Source organism: Bubalus kerabau, chromosome 11 (assembly GCF_029407905.1).
Source record: "Bubalus kerabau isolate K-KA32 ecotype Philippines breed swamp buffalo chromosome 11, PCC_UOA_SB_1v2, whole genome shotgun sequence".
Classification (NCBI taxonomy): Eukaryota; Metazoa; Chordata; class Mammalia; order Artiodactyla; family Bovidae; genus Bubalus; species Bubalus kerabau.
In genome coordinates, this window is record NC_073634.1 from 39,412,453 (window position 1) to 39,430,462 (window position 18,010).

The following is an 18,010-nucleotide window of genomic DNA, read 5'->3' on the forward strand; positions in this document are numbered from 1 at the left end:
TTATTATTGCAAGACTTTCAAATATCTCAATACATGGTCATATAGATTAAAACTTTTTGAACATAAAAGATAGCTGTTTTAACGTTAACTATTTTTCAGTTTATTAACAGACATCGAATCTCTAGGAATACAACTAACATATAAATTGAAGGAAGGCTATACTCGGTTTTGCTGAAAATTTTACCTAAGGTTATTCATGATTTCTAAAGAAAAAAACTACAGCATAATGGCAATTCTGTTGCCACATCTGATTTGCCAAAACCAAATCCTTGAGCATATACTTTTGCTACTGCTAAGTCACATCAGTCGTGTCCGACTCTGTGCGACCCCATAGACAGCAGATTTGCATATAAATATTCCCTGGTAGCTCAGATGGTAAAGCGTCTGCCTACAATGCTGGAGACCTGGATTCAATCCCAGGGTCGGGAAGATCCCCTGGAGAAGGAAATGGCAACCCACTCCAGTATTCATGCCTGGAAAATCCCATGGACCAAGGAGCCTGGTGGGCAACAATCCACGGAGTCGCAAAGAGTCGGACACGACTGAGCGACTTCACTACATGTAACTAATATTAATGATTAAGTCTTAGAACCAAGTATCGTTGGCAGTTAGTGATACATAAAAAATGAGGATGTCACAGAACTTCATTAATAGTTTTGTTGTTGAAATGCTTCATGTTTTTTTTGGACTGTCATCCTTTTTGGGTAGGGCACAAAAGGCTATTCATGCTGTAAAAATTACACACTGACATTATTTATGTTGGCGAAAGTCAACTGCACAAATTTTATATGGCTTCATATACTAATGTGTCTTCTCTCAATTCATCCTTTGCCTCTGTTTCTTTCACATGTAATAATGTTCAAAAATAATCTTCGGAAATACTAGTAACTATCCCACATAATTACATAAAGAATCACTGTGACACTATGTTATAAATAGGGGCTTCGCTGGGGGTTCAGACCCTGAAGAATGTGTCTGCAATGCGAGAGACCAGAGTTTGATCCCTGGATTGAGAAGATCCCCTGGAGAAGGGAATGACTACCCACTCTGGTATTCCTGCCTGGAGAAGTCCATGGAGAGGAGCTTTGTGGGCTACAGTCTATGGGGTCACAAAGAGTCAGACATGACTGAGCAACTAACACTCTCATTTTTTCACTATGTTATAAATAAGGCCAGCTCACCTGCCAGAGTATCTTACTTCCTTTTTTCCCAGGCAGTAGTCTGAAGTTAAAAGTTATTTCTCTCTCTCTCATCAGATGTATGATCTGTTATTTTGTATCCTAGTACTAAATGTTATTTTAATGTCCACTAAAAATACTGCTCTTACCTTTTCTTGTACTTCTGATACAGAATGTTTTGACCTTTTTTACTTATAAATTCAAACTTACTCATTATAAATAGATGTAAAACCTGAATATCATACTGTTTTACAGTGTAATAGTGCATGCATGTTTGAAATACAGATTGCTTCAAGTAAACTTTGTTGTTGTTCAGTTATTAAGCTGTGTCTGACTCTTTGCAATCCATGGACTGTAGCACATTGGCTCCTCTGTCCTCCACTATCTCCCCGAGTTTGCTCAAATTCATGTCCATTGAGTCGGTGATGTTATTTAACTATCTCATTCTCTGCCACCCTCTTCTTTTGCTTTCAATCTTTCCCACCATCAGGGTCTTTTCCAATGAGTCGGCTCTTTGCATCAGGTAGCCCAAGTATTGGAGCTTCAGCTTCACCATCAGACCTTCCAAAGAATATTCAGGACTGATTTCCTTTAGGATTGACTGGTTTGATCTTTGCTATTCAAGGGATTCTCAAGAGTCTTCTCCAGCACCACAATTCAAAAGCACCAATTTTTGACACTCAGCCGTCTTTATGGTCCAACTCTCATATCTGTACATAACTACTGGAAAAATCATAGCTTTGACTAGATGTACCTTTTTCGGCAAAGTAATGAATGTTTCTGCTTCTTAACACGCTGTCTAGGTTTGTCATAGCTTTCTTTCCAAGGAGCACATGTCTTTTAATTTCACAGCTGCAGTCACCATCTGCAGTGATTTTGGAGTCCAAGAAAATAAAGTCTGTCATTGCCTCCACTTTTTCCCCTTCTATTTGCCATGAAGTGATGGGGTCAGATGACATGATCTTCATTTTTCGAATGTTGAGATTCAAGCCAGCATTTTCACTCTACTCTTTCTCCTTCATCAAGAGGCTCTTTAGCTCTTCACTTTCTGCCATTAGAGTGGTATCATCTGCATATCTGAGGTTATTGGTATTTCTCCCAGCAATCTTGATTCCAGCTTGTTCTTCATCCAGCCTGGCATTTGGCACGATGTATTCTGCATGTAAGTTAAATAAGCAGGTTGACAATATACAGCCTTTTCATACTCTTCTCTCAATTTTGAACCAATCAGTTGTTCCATGTCCAGTTCTATCTGCTGCTTCTTGACCTGCATAAAGGTTTCACAGGAAGCAGGTAAGGTGGTCTGGTATTCACATCTCTTTAAGAATTTTCCACAGTTTGTTGTGATCCACACAAAGGATTTATTTAGCATAGTCAATGAAGCAGAAGTAGATGTTTTTCTGGAACTCTCACTTTTTCGATGATCCAATAGATGTTGGCAATTTGATCTCTAGTTCCTCTGCCTTTTCTAAATCCAGCTTATACATCTGGAAGTTCTTTGTTCACATACTGATAAAGCCTAACTTGAAGGATTTTCAGCATAACCCTGCTAGTATGTGAAATGAGCCTAACTGTACAGTAGCTTGACAATTTTTTGGCACTGCCCTTCTTTGGAATGAAAAATGACCTTTTCCAGTCCTATGGACACTGCAAAGTTTTCCAAATTTGCTGACATAATGAGTGTAGCACCTTAACAGGATCATCTTTTAGGATTTTAAATGGCTCAACTGGAATTCCATCACCTTCACTAGCTTTGTTCATAGTGATGCTTTCTAAGGCCCACTTGATTTTATACTCCAGGATGTTCGGCTCTAGGTGACTGACCATACCATGGTGGTTATTAGGGTCTTTGACCTTTTTTGTATAGTTCTTCTGTGTATTCTTGCCACCTCTTCTTCATCTCTTCTGTTTCTGTTAGGTCCTTACCTTTTCTTTCCTTTACCATGCCCATCTTTATATGAAATGTTCCAAGTTTCTTGAAGATATCTCTAGTCTTTCCCATTCTATTGTTTTCCTTTATTTCTCTGCACTGTTCATTTAAGAAGGCCTTCTTATTTCTCCTTCCTAGTCTCTGAAACTCTGCATTCAATTGGGATATCTTTCCCTTTATTTCTTTTCCCATTATTTCTTTTTTGGTTAAAACATAATTTATATTTATTTTTGAGTGTAGAAAGGTCATGTTACTTATGAATTTCACTTTGGAATAGTTATCTATAGAATACAACAGGAGTTGCTGAGTCTATTTCAGTCAAGAGTCATGGCTTTAAAGCAAAAGATTTTGGCAAAGACTCGATGTCTCCTCAAAATACCAAGAACAGGTAAGGTGAAACTTTTAAGGAAGGTTTCCATAACAACAGGGATAATGTGAAGTTAAGGAAATAACTTGGTAATTAGTATCAAGATGAATGGGAAGAACTACAAACAATAACTAACACTAACAGTTATAAGCTTTAACAAAATTTCCAGGAAAACAGTGGCATTGCTAGAGAGGAAAGCCACAGGTATTCATGAATAACCATATAATACTTAAAAAAAAAAGTGGCTGCCTCTGGAAAGTTACACCTGTCAGGACAGGAGGTATGACACTTGGTTATAAAGAAGCAAGTAAAAGAACTACTGAAAAAGGAGAAATTACTGAAGGAATTGCTTTCTCTCCCACATGATTTATCAAACACTTTCAGAGGTAGTCAAAAAATCAACCAGGAAAATGTCAGAAAGATAACTGATTTGAACACAGTTTAAAGGTTCCTGAAATCTATGAAATGGTGATTCTAATCAAAAGTTCAATGGGCTCGTTATTTTAAGGTCTAGTCAATCCAGTCTGTGCTACGCTCCTTCCAGCAGAAATAAAACTCAAAAGTAATCCTTCATGTTAAATTTTGGGTTTTCATAATAAATATTAGTAAAAACACATTTGGACATTTTACCATTTAGTTTTATGACAGGTTTTGCCATTTTTAATCACTGAAATGGGTTTCTTTGTTTTAACACATGGAGTCTTCAGGAAATAAATGCCTTCTTGACCATTATATTTGTGACCACTGTCCAAAAAGAGTTAGGGCCTAAGTTCACAATTACCTATATTTATTTACTCTTTTCATTAAATCAGTTCATTATTTACCTATGACATGAATATCTTTTAGAGTCTGCCATTTGCCGTCATTTTCCAAATAAATTCACTTAAGACTGCTGACTTAAGTGAAGCCTAATAATTAAATGCACTGACCTGGGTAGGCATGTAAACATGTCTAGGACTGAGAGAAAAAAGAAAGAAGTAAATGTTTAAAGATTTAATTTATAAAAGAGAGAAAGGAAAAATACAGGCATATAAAATAATGTTCTTCAGGAAATGAGTACATACATATATAAAACAAACTACTCTAGACAATAAAAGGAAATAGCTATTAAAAGTTGAAGAAAAGATTTCCTAAAAATAAACCTCAATTACAAATTCAAGTAAAACATGCCAAGATTAAGAAATTTAAGGGGTAGATCACAACTGGACAAATTGTTAACAGGGAAAATTGACACTGTGCAGTCAAGTCTGAAATCACTATTATTCAAAAAAGGACAGATCATCACACTGTGCTCTGTAAAGGTTCTGAATAAAATACAAAACGTACCAAAATGAGAGATCTGGAAGAGTCAAGATGTATGCACAAGAAGCCATAAACACCCAGAGATTTATAATCTTGGAATGTCTAAACATTACTAGGAAATTATATAAACCAAGGAGCACATTTGACCGTGCTCTAAGAATAGTCATTCACTGAAACTGATGCTTCTTTAACTACAAGTGTGTGTGCTTTGGGATGTGGGTCCCCCTGGAATAGGCAAAGCTCCTCTCTGAAGCATTCATTTTAGCTGAAGAATTAAAACACACGTGGATATACTATGAAGAATGCCAAATGTGCATTACTTTTAGTGACAAAATACTAGATTTCAAACAAAAATCTCTCGTTTTCTTTGGCCAGTATGCTGATGAACTTTAGTTGTTAAGAGATACAGTGGTGGGAAATTCTTAACTGCAGTTTCAGGTATAAGTTCAGTTCAGTTCAGTGGCTCAGTCGTATCCAACTCTTTGCAATCCCATGGACTGCAGCACAACAGGCCTCCCTGTCTGTCACCAACTCCCAGAGCTTATTCAAACTCAAGTCCATTGAGTCAGTGATGCCACCCAACCATTTCATCCTGCCATTCCTTTCTCCTCCTGCCTTCAATCTTTCCCAGCATCAGAGTCTTCTCCAATGAATCAGTTCTTCACATGAGGTAGCCAAAGTATTAGAGTTTCAGCTTCAGCATCAGACTTTCCAATGAATATTCAGGACTGATTTCCTTTAGGATGGACTGGTTGGATCTCCTTGCAGTCCAAGGGACTCTCATGACTCTTCTCCAACACCACAATTCAAAAGCATCAATTCTTTGGCACTCAGCTTTGTTTATAGTCCAATTCTCCAGCAGTCCATACATGACTACTGGAAAAACCACTGCTTTGACTAGATGGACCTTTGTTGGCAAAGTAATGTCTCTGCTTTTTAATATGCTGTCTAGGTTTGTCATAGCTCTTCTTCCAAGGAGCATCTTTTAATTTCAAGAGGGCAATAAATGCTTTTAGGAGTCAAGTTACATAGAAATGAGCACATTAGAATGTATATTGCTTGCTTATCTCAAGTAACCCAACATTTCTCAACTAAGATCAAGCCCCAAAAGTGCTCTCCCAAAAGTACTTTAAATGGAAACACTTACTTAGGAAACCAATTTAATCCCAGGTGTTCTGTCTTAGAATATAATATTCTTTCCACCATGTCATAAAGTGGTCGCCAAGGTAACTCCAAATCATCTCTTGAAAGAAGTTCCTTTTTCCTAATTAAAGAAAGAACGTGCACATTACACACTATACAGGGCAGGCAGTTGTTAAATGCTGCTGTCATCACAGTGGGTTTTGCTTTCCCCCATCCTCAGCCATTCACTGGTAAAACATGTCAGCAGGAAGAACAACACACAGGACTTTTGCTGCTGCTCAAACCTCAAAGGGCACCGCATAAAAAGAGGCATTACACAGCCATTATGGAGAACAGCATGGCGATTCCTTACAAAACTGGAAACAGACCTGCCATATGACCCAGAAATCCCACTGCTGGGCATACACACTGAGGAAACCAGAATTGAAAGAGACACGGGTACCCCAGTGTTCATCGCAGCACTGTTTATAATAGCCAGGACATGGAAGCAACCTAGATGTCCATCAGCAGATGAATGGATAAGAAAGCTGTGGTACATATACACAGTGGACTATTACTCAGCTACTAAAAAGAACGCATTTGAATCAGCTCTAATGAGGTGGATGAAACTGGAGCCTATTATACAGAGTGAAGTAAGTCAGAAAGAAAAATACCAATACAGTATATTAACGCATATATAAGGAATTTAGAAAGATGGTAACAATGACACTATATGTGAGACAGCAAAAGAGATACAGATAAAAAGAACAGACTTTTGGACTCTGTGGCAGAAGGCAAGGGTGGGATGATTTGAGATAACAGCATTGAAATGTATATTATCGTATGTGAAATAGATCACCAGTCCAAGTTTGATGCATGAAACAGGGCACTCAAAGTCGGTGCACTGGGACAACCCTGAGGGATGGGATGGGGAGGGAGGCGAGAGGGGGGTTCAGGATAGGGGACCTGAATCCTATAGGGACATAGACACCCATGGCTGATTCATGTCAATGTATGGCAAAAACCACTACAATACTGTAAAGTAATTAGCCTCCAATTAAAATAAATTAATAATTGAAAAAAGTGGCATTACAATATGTGCCACCATTATTGTAGATGAATTTCATACTTTCCCGTACTATCTATGGAATACTCCCTGTTTCTGGAATTGTGCTGGGTGTCCAGGATAAGAAAAGTTTCTGTCTTCGCAAGGAACTTACAACTTACATAAGGAAAGCTAATTAGTATAAATGAAACAATCAGACAACATATAGTTTAGTGTGTGCTAGAGAAGAGAAGGCTTCATGGAGGAAAAAGAATTTTAGTTAAAAGGTTAATTAACACATGTAGTTTAAACTTATGATAAAGTCTTCAGCAATCTTTCTCCAAAATGGTAACCTGGGACTTGGTCTTAGCAAAGAACACTTGGCTCTCCTCATTCCCTTAAATCTTGAAGAAAGAAAAAAATCTTACCAGAAATTACAACAAATGGACTTACTTTAACAAGTTGATCAAGAGACGGGCAAATCCCTGCATCATGCTGATTTCCAGTTTTGGAATTGATACCAGCTCATATAATAACTTGATAAAAAGAACATGATCTTCTTTGCTAAATTTTCTCCCATAAAGTCGAATATATCTGCAAAAGAAAAATTGATACAGACTTTAAAAATAGATATATGGTGACACATTTTTGTTCATTGGGGCATTAGTCACATGCCCAAGGTGCAGAAGTAATGTAAATGTCCATCAACAGATGGATAAAGAAAATATGGGTGTGTGTGTGTGTATGTACACACACATACACACACATATATATATGTGTAGGAATATTATTCAGCCTTTAAGAAGAAGGCCATCACATGCTAAAACATAGATGGACCTTGAGGACATTATGCTAAGTGAAATAAGACATCAAAAAAAGTCAAATACTGGATGATTACCACTTATATGTAATATCTAAAATAATCAAACTCACAGAAACAGAATGATGGTTGCCAGGGGCTGGGAAGGCAGAGACAGGGAGATAACAGGGTTTCAGTCATACAAGATGAAAAAGTCCTAGAGATCTGTGGCATAACATTGTACACCCTTAACAATACCACATGCTGCTGCTGCTGCTAAGTCACTTCAGTTGTGTCCAACTCTGTGCGACCCCATAGACGGGAGCCCACCAGGCTCCCCCGTACCTGGGATTCTCCAGGCAAGAACACTGGAGTGGGTTGCCATTTCCTTCTCCAATGCATGAAAGTAAAAAGTTAAAGTGAAGTCCCTCAGTCATGTCCGACTCTTAGCGACCCCATGGACTGCAGCCTACCAGGCTCCTCCATCCATGGGATTTTCCAGGCAAGAGTACTGTAGTGGGGTGCCATTGCCTTCTCCAACATAGTATACTTAAAAGTTGTTAAGAGGGTAAATCTAAGAGCTTGCCACAATTAAAAACAATATGTATTGCTACACTTTAATTTCAAATGTCTTTGATGTTATTTTGTACCCATTCATCATTGTGCAGGAAAGATTTACTCGGGATTTTAATTGAGAGATTACCAATAAGTATTTTATTGACAAGAAACCTCTAATGATAACTGAATTCTCATCAACCTTTAATGACCTGCAATCCCATTCCTGGGCATGTATCCAGAGAAAAACATGATCTGAAAAGATACACGCACTCCAATGTTCATTGCAGCACTGTTTACAATAGCCAAGACATGGAAGCAACTTAAATGTTCATCAACAGAGGAATGGATAAAGAAGATGTGGCACATATATACAATGGAATATTACTCAGCCATTAAAAAGGATGAAGTAATGCTACTGCAGCAACATGGTGGACCTAGAGAGTATCACACTGAGTGAAGTAAGTCAAACAGAGGAGAAATCACGTATGACATCTCTTATATGTGGGATTTTTTTTAAAAAACTGATACAAATGAACTTACTTACAAACAGGAAGAGACTCACAGACTTAAAAAAATGAACTTATGGTTGCAGGGAGGGATAGTCAGGGCCTTTGGGAAGGTCATGAACACACTGCTATATTCAAAATGGATAATCAAAGGACCTGCTGTATAAGCACGTGGCACTGTGCTCACTGTTCCGTGCCAGCCTGGATGGGAGTGGAGTCCGGGGGAGAATGGGTATGTGTACATGTATGGCTGAGTCCCTCTGCTGTCCACCTGAAACAACCACAACACTGTTGACTGGCTATACCCCAATACAAAATAAAAAGTTTAAAGTTAGGGGAAAAAAAATTCTAATGACCAATTATAACACTGATGCTTTATTGTTGTATGGTCTTAACTGGCTTTTTGTCACAATAACCTTAAAAGAATCCGTCTGGACCTTTCCCTTATTAAACAATGCTCATTCAAGATAACAACCTATTTAAGGACTTACTGAAACTAATTTAAAACACCATATCAAAGCACAATAAAACAGAAGAAAAGAGTATAGACATAAAAGTTTACTGTTTTAACCACAAGAATCTTTGATGCAGGCTTACTAAGAATCTAAAACAATACAGCAAGTTATCTAACTTGTACTATTTGTTTCTAGACTCATAACTATAATAAAATTAAATTGCTACAAAAAGTACAGTTTTTAATCTCAAAATTGTACGTTTTCATTCTTTTTTTTAACTTTAGAGACTCAATGTAATCAAAAGTGTCAACTATAAGCAAACTGAAGGAAAAAGTGTCCCCAAAAGCAAGAATGACCATGGCATAGTTAAGGATTAACTACTTAGAAACCAAACTTAAACTTAGAACAAATTACTGGATGCCTAAAATCATAAAATCCTTTGAGGAAGACCATTCTACAGACAAATACACAAATCAACAAAAAAGCATTAATATTCCTTATATGATTTTTAGCACTTCCCATTAACTATGATCAAATTAAACTCACATTTAATTTCTAAAGTGAGAATAATTGTTTTTCTTTTTCTAGAAAATCCTCAAAATTCTTGGTTCAGTAAAAGCACTCTTTATTTTCTCAGGCTGCTGCATATTTATTCAGCTCTTGTCTGTCCATCCAAGGTATAATCCCATGATTTCACCTTAGTACTAGACAACTAACCAGTATAGGGTAAGCAGCAATGAGACCAGAGATGTAGTTTTACCTTTCAGTGAATGTTTCTTAAGCACCTAGGCCAGGGAAAGTAACTGGGCTAATGAAGACAATACACAAAGACCCTAAGCCCAGGGCTGCCAGAGGTACTTCAGACTGCTTAAAAAGCCTGGTACAAACTCCTGAAGTCTCTCTCAATTTCACTCTAAATTGAGGAGTAAAAGCTAGAATCATCTAAATGCTACTTTCAAATGAAAACAAACCGTATCCATAAGAAACAGCATATATCTTAAAGATAAAACAGAATTTTGCTAAGAAACATCTCTTGTTCCCAGTGGCTACCTCAGGCCTTGTCAGGGCTCCAAGTGCCCCTGTGGTTAGGCACTTACTCTCCCCTGTGGCTAAGACATTTCTGTGGAAAAACTGGAGAAACACTGCTCTAAGCCTTTGAAATAATTTACCTACAAGCACATCACTTTTGCTGTAGTATATAAATTGTGTAAAAATGAAGGACATAAAATTCATAAACTCCAAAATTCAATACTATGAGAAGACCAACAGGGGAATCCTCAGAGGAGCTAGGACTGCTAACAAAACCAAAAACTTTAGGGGGATTACTCAGAAACTTATTTCCCCTGTTAACAGCAAATAGTTCTTCCCAACCAGAAAGTAATTCCTGTCTCAGAATTTATCAAAACACAGCCCAAGAATACTACTTCTGAAAAGCACAGAAGTACTAAAAGAAGAAAGTTAACTGGTCTTCATTAAAATCAGGAACTTCTATTCACAATTAAATACCATGAAAAGTGAAAGACATTTCGAAGATACTTGGAATCAGATATTTGGAACACATACCTATCTGATAAAGCACTCACTCAAACTGCATTAGAACTCCTACAAGTCAATAAGAAATAGCACAAACAAATTAAAAAAAAAAAAAAAAATGGGCAAAAGACTCAGGTAGGCACTTCTGGAAAGCCAACATCCAGATGACTTGGTGAGCACATGAAAAGGCACTCAACATCATCACTCATCAGTAAATGCAAATTAAAACTACAATAGGGTACCACTTCACACCACCGTACTGGCTGAAATTAAAAAGCCCACAATACCCAGTTCGGGTGAGAATAGGACAAAACCACTTTTTACAGCCACTCTGGAAAAACTTGACATCACCTCATAAATGTTCACTAGACATTAGACTGTTTAAGACACACATTCCTGGGCTCTATCTTAAAACTGTATGTGTTAATCACTCAGTTGTGTCCGATTCTTTGCAACCCCATGGACTGTACCCTGCCAGGCTCCTCTGTCCATGGGATTCTCCAGGCAAGAATACTGGAGTGAGTTGCCATTCCCTTTCTCCAGGGAATCCTCCCAATCCAGGGATCAAACCCAAGTCTCCTGCATTGCAGGCAGATTTTTTACCATCTGAGCCACCAGGGAAGCCCACCAAAACGAGTCCATCAAAAATACTGGGAGTGGTAAATGCAATAAAGTTGCTTCTTTTTTCTTTCTTGAAAAAGGAAATTTAAAAAAATATTCAGAGTGGAGACTGAGAGTCTTCACTTAAAACTACTCTAGTTGTTTTTCCTTATATTTATTCAAAAATTCTACTTTAGATTGTATTTAGAGACAGTCCATTCCCTTTTCCCAATTAATTTGCACATTAAATTTTAGGACTAAAAATTTCTATTAAAATACTTCAAAACCTTAATAACAGTCATGATTGAATTTTCAAATAGGATATCTTCTTAAACTATCCAGAATATATAGATGACAAGTCATTAGCTTCCATCCTCCCACAGCAAGAAAACACAGTAAAATACAGAAGCACTTTTCAACTGCTTCCTCCTCACAACCTTATAGTGTTATTAGTAAAACGCTTTACGTTTTAATCTCAAGTAAAGACAGCGGCATACCAGGAACAGTCATTATATAATCAAATGTGCAATGCTGTCACGGTTTTCTACTATACATCCTGAAGATAAGTTTACTATATATTTCTAGAAAATTTAAGTAAAAAGTATAAAATTATACAGTACTATTGACATGAACTAAGAATTAGAGCTTAACTAGAGGCTAAAAATAATTGGTTTTCAATACAGGCTTTGTCGTTCATCAATTATTTTTCTTCAAGCAATCACTTGGTTTCTAAGGTTCTAAATATATCCACAAATAAAAGTAAAATTAACATCATTTTAAAGCAACATTAAGACTGTGTTATTATAAAACATATAAGACATTTGGCAAAGAAATTTAATCTTAAGTAAGTGCTTTACTTTGGGTAGTCCTACTTACAAGACAAAAAATGAAACTTTAACTTGAAATTTTAAAAGCCAGAATTTAAATACTGTCATTGAAAGTACTTAAAAGCATTTGTGGATGATTTAAAAAAAAAAAAAAATCACATCCAGCAATACACCCTAAATAAAAATTCAGAATATCAAAGTCAAAATACCAAAAATCTTTTCAATGCACATTTGCAATAATAAGTATTTCTTGGAAAAAAACCTAAAACTCTGATAAAGGAATGATTTGTTAAATTCATTTGTTAAATAAATTTGTGGTTTGTGCCTTTAGACTACAGTGCAGTCATTTAAAATTGTTTTCAAAGAATTTTATGGACGTCAAATGTAACATCATATAAAATATCATGATACAAAACATTCACAATATGTAAACAAAAAGAAACTTTCATGCATTAGGATTAAAAAATAAAACAAACACTATAAAATATTACTTCTTCATGATCATACTGACTCATGTTCTTCTGTATACCTCTGTTTATACAAACTGTTTTAAAGGAAACAGGCAATATCTATTATAATTAAAATTAACATGTAAAAATATTTCATATCAACTTCTGTTGTACAATGCTTATAACTAGGTAATTAATATTTCTGCATTTCTACTATTATCTTAATTAAAAGACCCTTTATCAAAGACTACTCAACTCCTACTTAAAAGGGCACAGGAGAGATTCCTTGGAGGTCCAGTGGTTAGGATTCAGCGCTTTCACTGCTGTGGTCCAAATTCAATTCCTGGTGGGGGAAGTAAGATTTTGCAAGCAGCACAGTGGCCAAAGCAATTTTTTAAATAAAGAGCATAGGAGTCAAGTTGTTCTCAGCCAAAAGTGAGACCATAAATCACAATAAATGAAGTGAAGTTGCTCAGTCATGTCTGACTCTTTGCGACCCCATGGACTGTAGCCTATCAGGGTCCTCTGTCCATGGGATTCTCCAGGCAAGAATATTAGAGTGGGTTGCCATTTCCTTCTACGGGGGATCTTCCCAACCCAGGGATTGAACCCGGGGCCTCCCGCATTGCGGGCAGACGCTTTATCATCTGAGCCACCAGGGAAGCCCCATAAATCACAATAATTAACTGCAAAAGATGTTCAAATTAAGTTCATAAAGAATAAAAGGTATCACCATTTTGCCATCTATAACAGATGCAGGATGGCCACTAACATCACAAAAAGGAACATCAGAGGTTACTCATCTCCTGATACAATTATACAATATCAACTATTATACAGTCCTGAAACAGAAAATTAAACTTTATGTGCTGAAGAACAGCTACAAAATAAATTACTGTGTGTCTTTACCACTTCAATCTGACTTCCACTAAAGCAGAAGTGGAAATGTAATTAGAATTATATAATTAGTAAAGCTGACTTTAAAAGACACAAATAAAAATTGTAAGCTTACAGAAACTATGCCTTTTTTTCGATCTTTTTGTGGAACACCTATAAACACTGGTTGTAAAATACACTACAAACAAAACCTTACTTAATTCTAACATGTGGATATTACATTGGCCTGAGTCTGATTACAATAAAATGTAAATTAGAAAATATTAATCAAGTGTAACAAAAAGAAACCAAATCATTGAAAGGCATGCATATGAGTCAATTAAATAATCCCTTTCAGACTTAAGGTAGACTCCTCCATGAGGTACTTCCTTTAAAATCATATTCAGTCAATAATGACTATTCTTACTGTTATCAATCAGCATTATTCTGAATCTAGATTAAAGAGTAAACTAGGAAACAAAAATAGGGATAATTGTTTCAGGAAAGGCAGAATAGTATGACGTCAATGCTATAATTATACCTAAAACATCTGAAAGTGTTAGTCACTCAGTCATGTCCAGCTCTCTGGGACTCCATGGACTATAGCCTGCCAGGCTCCTCTGTCCATGGGATTCTCCAGGCAAGAATACAGGGGTGGGTTGCCATTCCCTTTCTCCAGGGGATCTTCCCAATCCAGGGATCGAACCTGCATCTCCAGCATGGCAAGGGGATTCTTTATCATCTGAGCCACCAGGGAGCCCTGAAACAATCAACTAAAAAACCGCTTTCAGACTACATAAGAAAATTTGCAGAACAGTTTTTGTAAAAGTCAGTAGGCTTCCTGTATGGCTCCCAAATAAAAAAGAACAATAGTTGAATACTGCTCCATTCATATCACCAACAAATGATTAATTAGAAATATCTCTAAAGAAAAGTGCAAGAGTTAATTTTAACATAATAAAAACTGTACTAAAATGTAAAATATTTGAATAAAAAGTGAGGCATAACAGGGAATTCTACTCAATACTCTATAATGGCTTATATGGGAAAAGAATCTAAAAAAGAGTGAATATATGTACAACTTACTTTGCTGTACAACTGAAACTAACACAACAGTGTAAATCGACTATACTCCAAGAAAAACTTTTTAAAGAGACACCCACAAATGCAAAAAAAAAAAAAAAAAAAAAAAAAATTGTAGACAACAGGAATTTTTTAAAATGTGTTTTAATACCTGACAGCTAGGGCTAAACGACAAGTATTTTATAGCCAGGAAAACTAAGATGATCAATGAAATCCTTGACCAACTCCAAAATTAATTTATTTCACACAGTAACTTCAACTCCTCCCTCTACCAAAAAAATAAACATATATACTATCTATACACCATATCAGCTCCAGTCTTTCTCTCCTGTTCCTAAGTACAAGTCGCTCAGTCATGTCCAACTCTTTGCAACCCTATGGACTGCAGCCTGCCAGATTCCTCTGTCCACGGAATTCTCCGGGCCAGAATACTGAAGTGGGTAGCTGTTCCCTTCTCCAGGGGATCTTCCCAACCCAGGGATCGAACCCAGGTTTCCTGCATTGAAGGTGGGTTCTTTACCGTCTGAGCCACCAGGGAACCGCTGTTCCGAAGGTGCCACGAAATAGAAAAAATTTAAAAAGGTAAAATTATCAGATAAATCTAAAGGAGAATTACTTTGACTTCATTCCATGACTAAGTCCTGAAATACATTATGTTAAAAATGTAGATATAGCTTCTCACTGCTAGAAACAGTAAATGAACAGATAAAATGAAAGGTTTCCTCATAAACCCACCTCTCCTCTTTTCGCTCAATTATGTGTTTATTCAAAAAGCATTTCTAGAACAAATGACATGTACAGTATGACCCAAATTGTTCCTTTAGGTCAAGAACTCAAAATCAGATGTAAGGAGACATTTACCAGAAAACTAAGTAATATACTGAAGGAGGGGCATAAATGCAGTTTATCATTAGAATTTTGTGATTTTTTTTAACCAAAAGTTTCATTATATGTAAGTGATTATTGGACCCAATCTTGAAAGATTAGAGAGCTGTCATGACTCTGAATAGGGAACTAAAGTTCAGTATCATCTGAGCAGCTGGGGAAAGAGGTGGCAAGAGGCACAAAAGACAGCTCTAGGTAGAGGAACACAGCAAGAAAAGCAACCTTCTGTGACAAGAAGACACAGCTGGTGGGGTGGGAGGGAGGCTGGAGAGGGAGGGGATAAATATATACTTATGGTTGATTCATATTGTTGTACAAGAGAAAACAATACAACATTGTAAAGTGATTAAAAATAAATTAAAAAAAAAAAAAAAAGAAGACACAGCCAAAAGAACATTACTTGTTCTATTTCCCCTTCAAAAAAATCAAACTGAGGATCAAGAAAAGGAATAGATTATCACAAACAACCAAATAAGGATGTTAATTCCAAGTGACTGCTGCTTGGGACGAAGGCAACAAAGGTGCTATCTACAGGGGAGGATGTCTTACATTTCCATGTTAAGTTGCTTTGCAACTCCCAACATTATCATCAACTCTGGATAGAGAGAACAGTTATGTATTTCAACACAATAGCCAAGCAAGCATGAACAAATTGGTTCTACAAGTTTTCTAAGAATTCAAACTGCTCTATGTCAGTCCCATGGGCAAGTCATTTAACCTTCAGTGCATGTGTATGAAACCTGGGTTTCCTCACAAGGCTATGGGGATAGATAATTGATTAATGGGCATGAAAGACAGTGATTTAACTATGCTAGAATGGAGCTCCAGGTACCAGCTGTTTTCTTCTAAGTTTCCCAGATGTCTCGCTATGTTTGAGAACCACTGCACCAATGGCACCCCATCCAGTACTCTCGCCTGGAGAATCCCATGGATGGAGGAGCCTGGTGGGCTGCAGTCCATGGCGTCGCTAGGAGTCAACACGACTGAGCGACTTCACTTTCACTTTTCACTTTCATGCATTGGAGAAGGAAATGGCAACCCACTCCAGTGTTCTTGCCTGGAGACTCCCAAGGACGGCCTAGCCTGGTGGGCTGCCGTCTGTGGTGTCGCACGGAGTCGGACACGACTGAAGCGACTTAGCAGCAGTAGCAGCACCTAAGCAGACTGATGGGAGCATAATTTATGCTTTTTAAAATCCACTTAAATCATTAAAAATATAACACTAATACAATGTTTCAATTTATATTTCTCTAACTACTTGTGAGGCTAAACGTATAGTCTTAAGATAATTTGCCTTTAAAAAATATAAAAAATTAATACCTTAAAAAAGGGGGGGGGCAACCCAGAGAATAAATAATGAGTTAAGTTATAGATTATAAGACAATGTTCCTTCAACATCTATACTGAACCATGCTGGAAATCTGTGGATGGGACAATAAACCTATACATTTTCTTCATTTTTTTAACCAACTATAAGTTGCATCCTTGAGAACTGAGAGGAAAATATTACTGGGGAGGGGGGGAGTTATTATTTTATCAGGAAAGCAATATATACTTATTTAAATGATTCAAATAGTACAGCAAGCATACAAATTTGAAAATTGTTGCCTATGACTGTTAATAGCCTAGATAATATCCTTCCAGACTTTATATACAAATGTACATATGTATATACTTTTCAAAAACACAAATTAATGATAATATAGATATTGTTTACTGCTTATTTATTTTTTTTTACTCAACGAAAGCTCAAACCACTGTTCAATGCCTATAAAATGTGGTGGCAGGGACCTCTGTATCACTAATATTTAACTCTCAGCTCTTACCAGAGATGAAACAAGGTGAACACTGAGAAACTTTTTTGCAACCGACTGTACAAGTACACCTTGAGAAATACAATGACTTAAGTATTGTAGCTCCTCCACGGCTAGTTCTGTTTTTAAAACAAAAAACAAAAAAACCTTCAAACTGACAATGAATATCTGACCAAGTTAAACAAACTCGTTTAACACACTGAGAGTAGGTTTCCAAAACCCTGAAAGCCAGGTCTGTCATCTTTATCAAGTGTAGCATAATACCTCTGATGGAAGGCACTAAAGGAACAAAGAGACCCGAGGTTTACTCTCCTCTTAACCCCCACCTACCACAGGCTGAATAACACACTGGAGCTTCAGCATATTATATGTCAGAGTTATGTCCTCTACGACTTACTAAAATTGACACAACAATCTCTAGTAAAGTCATTCACTATTAACACCTAATGATGCCTCTATTTTTCTCCCAGTTGCTTCTCTCTTGAAGCATAGAAGAGTGGCATTCATTTCTTGAAATGTTGTACTATCATTTAAGAGCCAGACATGGCAACAGGCAATGGAAACAAAAATAAATAACAAATGGCCCTACAGCATGCAGCCTAGAGAGAGGGACAGACAACTGATTATTTCAATATGATGGTCTGAGTACAGACTAACACGTGTGCTCAATTTGCTCCACCT

General features: G+C 36.9%; 1 protein-coding gene across 3 annotated transcripts in view; it reads right to left on the minus strand.

Annotated features, from left to right (window-relative positions):
• The window catches only part of PSME4 (proteasome activator subunit 4), a 99,377-nt gene that overhangs the window by 70,290 nt on the left and 11,077 nt on the right, over positions 1 to 18,010 (minus strand). For all 3 annotated transcript variants that reach the window (XM_055540080.1, XM_055540079.1, XM_055540081.1), the window contains exons 2-3: positions 7,398 to 7,538; positions 5,925 to 6,041 (exon numbers count right to left, since the gene is read on the minus strand). In XM_055540080.1, coding sequence (XP_055396055.1) covers positions 5,925 to 6,041; positions 7,398 to 7,538 — 258 coding nt within the window. The remainder of the gene's footprint in view (positions 1 to 5,924; positions 6,042 to 7,397; positions 7,539 to 18,010) is intronic.